The sequence below is a fragment of the Palaemon carinicauda genome, chromosome 3 (genome assembly GCF_036898095.1).
Source record: "Palaemon carinicauda isolate YSFRI2023 chromosome 3, ASM3689809v2, whole genome shotgun sequence".
Lineage (NCBI taxonomy): Eukaryota > Metazoa > Arthropoda > Malacostraca > Decapoda > Palaemonidae > Palaemon > Palaemon carinicauda.
This window is the reverse complement of record NC_090727.1, coordinates 162087452-162094951: the sequence shown is the minus strand read 5'-3', so window position 1 is coordinate 162094951 and position 7500 is coordinate 162087452. Positions and strand designations below refer to the sequence as shown.

Below are 7500 nucleotides of genomic sequence, written 5' to 3'. Positions count from 1 at the left end.
TAAAATTTAAAATTCGTGGACTGCCTTATCTCTATTAAATTTCGAATTTATCTGAAGAAATAAATGTTAAATTTGAATTCATGTTCTTCCTTATCTCTATTACATTTCGATTTTCTATCTAAGGAAATAAATGCTAAATTCAAAATTCATGGACTGCCTTATCTCTATTACATTTCGTATTTCTTATCTGACTTTTCAATAATCATCTACTTTCTTTGGAATTATATTAATATTCTTATCACACATCTTTATTCAAGTCAATTGTTTTTGAAATCACAAAAACTAAAATGATTAACAAACCAACAAAACTTGTTTAAAATTGACTTCTATGTGCTAAATAATAACTGTTGTATCATAGATAAAATAGAATAACATAATACATCTATTGTATTGTGCATTTTGCTGGCGTGTCAAATTATCAAAGGGAATCTACTTATTCCATGAAATAGTTTACCTGTATTTCTGTTAATAGCTTCCGTGTTTACTTGCAGGATAAACGTGATTCATATGGCGGTGGAGGAGGAGCGTATGAAGGATCTGATGGAGGAGGAGGGTACAGTGGAGGATCTGGAGGAGGGGGAGGAGGAGGGTATGGTGTAGGAGGAGGAGGGTCTGATGGAGGAGGAGGGTACAGTGGAGGATCTGGAGGAGGGGGAGGAGGAGGAGGAGGGTACAGTGGAGGATCTGGTGGAGGAGGAACTGATGGAGGAGGAGGAGGGTACGGTGGAGAATCTGGAGGAGGAGGAGGGTACAGTGGAGGATCTGATGGAGGAGGAGGGTACAGTGGAGGATCTGGAGGAGGAGGAGGAGGAGGGTACGGTGGAGGAGGAGGAGGGTACAGTGGAGGATCTGATGGAGGAGGAGGACACAGTGGAGGATCTGGAGGAGGGGGAGGAGGGTATAGTGGAGGATCTGGAGGAGGGGGAGGAGGGTATAGTGGAGGATCTGGTGGAGGAGGAAGGTACACTGGAGGATCTGATGGAGGAGGAGGGCACAGTGGAGGATCTGGAGGAGGGGGAGGAGGGTATAGTGGAGGATCTGGAGGAGGGGGAGGAGGGTATAGTGGAGGATCTGGTGGAGGAGGGTATAGTGGAGGATCTGGTGGAGGAGGAAGGTACAGTGGAGGATCTGATGGAGGAGGAGGAGGGTACGGTGGAGAATCTGGAGGAGGAGGAGGGTATGGTGGAGGAGGAGGAGGTTACAGTGGAGGATCTGATGGAGGAGGAGGAGGGTATAGTGGAGGATCTGGAGGAGGAGGGTATGGTGGAGGAGGAGAAGAAGTGTACAGTGGAGGATCTGGTGGAGGAGGAGGAGGAGCAGGGTATGGTGGAAGATCTGGTGGAGGAGGAGGGTACAGTGGAGGAGGAGGGTACAGTGGAGAAGGAGGGTACGGTGGAGGATCTGGAGGAGGAGGAGGGTATGATGGCGGAGGAGAAGAAGTGTACAGTGGAGGATCTGGTGGAGGAGGAGGAGGAGGAGCAGGGTATGGTGGAGGAGGAGAAGAAGTGTACAGTGGAGGATCTGGTGGAGGAGGAGGAGGAGGAGCAGGGTATGGTGGAGGAGGAGAAGAAGTGTACAGTGGAGGATCTGGTGGAGGAGGAGGAGGAGGAGCAGGGTATGGTGGAGGAGGAGAAGAAGTGTACAGTGGAGGATCTGGTGGAGGAGGAGGAGGAGCAGCAGCAGAGTATGGTGGAGGATCTGGTGGAGGAGGAGGAGGAGCAGGGTATGGTGGAGGAGGAGAAGAAGTGTACAGTGGAGGATCTGGTGGAGGAGGAGGAGGAGCAGCAGCAGAGTATGGTGGAGGATCTGGTGGAGGAGGAGGAGGAGGAACAGGGTATGGTGGAAGATCTGGTGGAGGAGGAGGAGGAGGAGGAGCAGGGTACGGTGGAAGATCTGGTGGAGGAAGAGGGTACAGTGGAGGATCTAGTGGGAGAGGAGGAGGAGGAGGAGGAGCAGGGTATGGTGGAAGCTTTAGTGGAGGAGCGGCATATGGTGGAGGCTCTGGTGGAGGAGCGGTATATGGTGGAGGCTCTGGTGGAGGAACGCCATATGGTGGAGGCTCTGGTGGAGGCTATGGTGGAGGAGCGGCATATGGTGGAGGAACGGCATATGGTGGAGGCTCTGGTGGAGGAGCGGGGTATGGTGGAGGATCAGGCGGCAGAGCAGAGTATGGTATAGGATCAAGCGGAGTAGGGTATAACGGAGAAGCAAGTGGAGGAGATGCATATGGTGGAGGAGGAGGGTATGGCGGAGGACCAAGTGGTGGAGGAGGAAGTCACAATAGAGGTGGATATGGTGGAGGAAACACTGGTTATGGTGGAGGCAGAAGCTACATAGTTGTTGGCGGTCATGGCAGTGCTGGACACGGCCCAAGTGGATCTGATATTGCTAACCAAGCTGCTGCCCAGGCTACAGCAGCTGCTGCTGGTCTAAAGGGAGCTGCCCAGGCTGCTGCATCTGCTGCTGCTAGCCAAGCTGCCGCCAAAGCCTCCGCTGCTGCCCAGACAGCGCAAGCTGCTGCTGCTCAGAAACAAGCCGAAGCTGCCCAGATAACACAAGCGGCGCAAGGAGCTCAAGCTGCCGCCTTTGCGGAATCTTCTTTAGCAGGCACAGCTAGTCAGGCTGTTCAAGCTGCATCCCTGGCAGCCTCCTCGGCTCAGTCTCTGCGAGGAAACTTGAACCAAGTAAGAGCAGAAGCTACCGCCCTAACCTCTCAAGCTGCCAACAGCCTTGCGGCTATTCAGGCCTTCCTGGACTCTCAGCAGGCTATGGCTTGGCAGGCGCAACAGGCTGCAAATTCACTCAACCAGAAGCAAGCCCTTGCTCTCAATGGCCTGCAATCATCACAGGCAGCTGCTGCTCAGGCCCAGGCAGCTGCTGTCAAAGCACAGGCTAAGGCCCATAGCAGCAAAGGAGGCAGCTATGGTGATGGTTCTGGACACTGAAGTGCCTGAACAATATGTGGAATGAGAATTGTTTTTATTAGTACAATAATCATAACTTGGTTTGATACGAGACTGAATGTAACATAAGATTGTATTGAAATCAAGAAATATAAATGTATAACAATATACAGCGGAGTTTTCTTATAATACCTTGAATAGCTAAGCACTTTGAGAGTATGACTGCAATTCTAACATTTCAAATAAATAAATGAAGGGAAAAGCCCACATATCTCTCTTACCAACAGTGCAGATACTTAAAATGATGTGATAAGGGTAACAATATCATAAGAGAGGCAAATCATAGTTCCAGAGCAGACGAGAAAAGCACTCTATCTTCTTAAAATTGCCAATGAGAATTCTATGGAAAATACAAACAAAACTGATGCAGTTAGAATAGATCAAAAGGACATTATTACGAGTAAAAAATGAGATTATTTTCGTTGAAAATCATCAGGTTAAAGGTTTAAAGGCTGCTCATGAATGGTAGAGGCAAGGGACTGTGACATTACCATATCAAGCAGAAAAATGCCCTAGAAACTCATCATACATACGCCTAAGCCCCCTCTCCACCCAAGTTAGGGCCAGTTAATTGGTGATGATGACACAGCAGATAGACGTATAGGCTCCCTCAAACATCCCACCCTTAGCTCACAAGGATAGTGAGGTTGCACAGAACAAAGAAACAAACGAATTTGAGTGGGACTCGAACTCCAGTCTGGAGATCACCAGTCAGGGACGTTAACACATAGGCCACCACAACCCTTATCAAATCTATGCGACCTCTCTCATCAATCATTAACTTGGTAAAACACAATTTGTTGCACTTCACAAGGTCCAGAAACAAGTTAGTATTTAGTTATACGGCATGTATCAGACCTCAAGTCGTATAAACCTTTTGTGTGTATACATTTAGTTAGTGTATACTCATTATACACACGTACAGACACCTGCTCATTGTCATATAGGAAAGATGATTGTTTTTATACTAGATAAAAAATACTAACGATGAAGCACCTTTTTTTTTTATAACAAAACCATATTTATCGACAACCTGAGATTATGCTTTAAGAATTGAAAAGTTTTGGTTTAGTTACATGTTATAGAGAAGCATAAAGGTCCGATAGTTTTCCATTAATTAGTACCAGGTCTTTTGTCGATTGTAGTTTGGTTCCAGGGAGAGAACACATCCCGAAAATAAGTGCCAAAAATACTTCTAGGAAACCAGGAAGTTAACATCTATTCAAGCCATACCTTTCTAAAGTAAAGGAAAGGTAGCGTTTAAATAACATACATACACACAAAACCACACACACAAACCTATATATACACACGATGCCATTTTCGAAAAACCTCTTTTTGTATCAGCAGAAGCAAAACCAATCTATGATTGATCCTCTCCTGCAGGAATTCAGGCAAAGCATAAAAAACCGACCAACAGACAACAGCAGACACTCACGCAATCAGATTATGGCAACAAAACACGGGGGAGAGAAAGACAGACATAGAATGGGAAGCGAAGAAAGGAAAGAAAAAGCTCGCGTATAAAATCGGATTTCGAAGCCTAGCAAGAGAAGAATAGATGGATTACCGAAGAGGATAGATGGATTACCGTAGAGAAGAATAGACGAATTGAAAACTGAAGTTGAATGAAACTTGATTCATCTGGACTGTCCAGGACAAGAGATTCAGAAAATAGGACGAACATAGCTTGGATTCCTTTGCATCATAAGGAAACGTTTGTAAAATTAGAAATTCCACGGTAAGATAATTATATCCGATTTTGTACGATGGAAGGGAAGGAGAGATACGTTCGACTGGGAGCGCAAGATTTGTTACAATATTGTGTATATATATATATATATATATATATATATATATATATATATATATATATATATATATATCTATATATATATACATATATATATATTTATAATATATATATATGTATGTATATGTATATATATATATATATATATATATATATATATATATATATACACATATACATATATATACATATATATATATATATATATATATATATATATATATATATATATAATATATATATAGATGGATTTAGCAAGTTATCGTCTACTTCTGTGGTTCTTATAATGGGTGTGTTTGAAGCCTTCGTCCTGCATTCGACTGGTTATGAATGATGATGACGATATAAATATATAAGCTATCTAAGCATATATATATATATATATATATATATATATATATATATATATATATATATATATATATATATATATATATATATATATGTATGTGTGTGTGTGTGTGTGTGCGCGTGAGTGTTTATCCATTATTCTATTACTGGACAAATATTTCACCCTAACAAACTAATATGGTCATTTAACATTAAAGCACCCTTCTACGACCAAAATATCCATAAATTAACATAATGATTAACAATAATGTGAACTCAAGGAAACAAAAAAAAAAAAAAAACCTCTTTTAACAAAAATCAAACAAAAACCATTATGAAAATAACAGTCGCTATGTGGTTATATTACATCTTTGAAACTTATGCGCATACAACAAAATTATAACAATAACGAAACTCGAGCGGCCACTCAGTATAGCACATACCTTCGCCTATATCATGTTGTGTATCACAATATAGGCTATTGAATTATGCACATTTTGGCACTAGGTTCTTGCAATTCGGATAAGAATTGACCACGATATAGCAAAAAAAAAAAAAAAAAAAAAAAATTCTCACTTTTTCATGACCTTGACCTTTGACCCAATTACTTCAAATATCTAATCAACCTGTTCTTGAATCATGGCAAATCATCCCACCAAATTTTATAGGATTCGGTCAAATAGTTTTTGAGTTTTATGATTCGTTTTTTTTACCTTTTCGTAACCTTGACCTTTAACGCAATTACTTTAAAAATCTAATCAAATTGTCCTTGAATCATGGCCAATAATCTCACCAAATTTAATGAGATTCGGTCAAATAGTTTTGTGTTTTGCGATTTATTGTTTACCTTTGTGACCTTGGGCTTGACCTTTGAGCTAATTACTCCAAAAATCTAATCAAATTGTCCTTGGATCATGGTTAATCATCCCACCAAATTTCGTGAGATTCGGTCAAACAGTTCTTGAGTTATGCGAATCACAAAAACCACACATAGAAAGAGTGGGAAACATCACAAACAAACAAACATATAAACAGTGGGTAAAAACAATAAACAAATAAATAAATAAATAAAAGCCTATCAAAACATAACTTTCATGCGAAGTCAACGAAGGTAACAATAACAACCACTGCGTGGATATATTATATTAGGGGTTGTAGTGGCATGATTGGTAACGTCTCTGCTTGGTGTTTGCCTGACGGGGGTTCGAGTCCCGCTTAGACTCATCAGTGCCTTTAGTGTCTGCAACCTTACCATCCGCGTGAGCTAAGATTGGGGCGTTTGGGGAAGCCTATAGGTCTATCTGTTGAGTCATCAGTAGCTATTGCCTGGCCCTCCCTGGTCCTAGCTTGGGTGGAGAGGGGGCTTGGGCGCTGATCATAGATATAATCAGTCTCTAGAGCATTGTCCTGCTTGCTAGGGCAATGGCACTGTCCTTTGCCTCTGCCATTAATGAGCGACCTTTAAATCTTGAAACCTCCGAAACTTATGAGCACAGCTCAGGTGATAAAAGAAACCATTACTGAAGGACGATGCCAGAGCAACGCTCCACAGCAACTGAAGATCACATTTCTCCTTGGCTTGTTGCAGGGTTACCAGGTAGGCCTTTTTCAGGCCAAAAACCTCAAAAGTGGCCTTTTTTAAATTGGTTGGCCTTTAGTAAATCATGAAAAAAAGGTTTGCTTTAAATGCTATATTTTTGGCCTTTTTCTATTCATGGGTTGGCCTTTTAAAGCTGCAGTTGATTAGAATTTGTCCTTTTCTCATTTAGAAAACCTGGCAACTCTGCCTTGTTGTGACACAGCAACTGGCTCCCTTCCAAAGTATCGAGGTGACGTCTCCAGACAATAAAGGGAGACGTCGGGCTCAGGCAGTGTCAACAAATATACAAAATCCATTCCACCCTTTGAAAGCAGCCGCTGGGTAAAACTGCGAATGTCAAACATCGTTTCAATCATTTCTTTTGCACTAGTTTGCGATCTTGGCGATGTTCTTTGGTTAAATGCATATTATATATATATACATATATATATATATATATATATATATACATATATATATATATATATATATATATATATACATACATACATATAATATATATATATATATATATATTATGTATGTATATATATACTGTATATATATATTATATGTATGTATGTATATATATATATACACATACATATAATATATATATATATATATATATATATATATATATATATATATATATATATATATATATATATAGTGTAATTATCATCATCAGCGTTACTAGTCCACTGCAAAAGAGTGGCCTCAGATATTTCCTTTAACATGCGTCTACTTTGGTCTTTCTGTGCCAGTCCACACCCGCAAACTTTTTTTATAATATATATGCAGTATATATATAT

At 41.0% G+C, this 7500-nt stretch overlaps 3 protein-coding genes across 3 annotated transcripts in view; 2 read left to right on the top strand and 1 right to left on the bottom strand.

Annotated features, from left to right (window-relative positions):
- LOC137634972 (glycine, alanine and asparagine-rich protein-like) overlaps positions 1-2945 on the top strand; it is an 8215-nt gene extending 5270 nt beyond the window's left edge. The window contains exons 2-3 of the mRNA XM_068367554.1: positions 492-748; positions 2327-2945. Coding sequence (XP_068223655.1) covers positions 492-748; positions 2327-2945 — 876 coding nt within the window. The remainder of the gene's footprint in view (positions 1-491; positions 749-2326) is intronic.
- Positions 1-7500, bottom strand: part of LOC137638746 (uncharacterized) — a 494402-nt gene that overhangs the window by 127691 nt on the left and 359211 nt on the right. The window lies entirely within an intron of this gene.
- LOC137638876 (uncharacterized) lies at positions 766-2178 on the top strand. The gene has a single exon (XM_068371283.1). The coding sequence runs from the start codon at positions 766-768 to the stop codon at positions 2176-2178; it is 1413 nt and encodes a 470-aa protein (XP_068227384.1).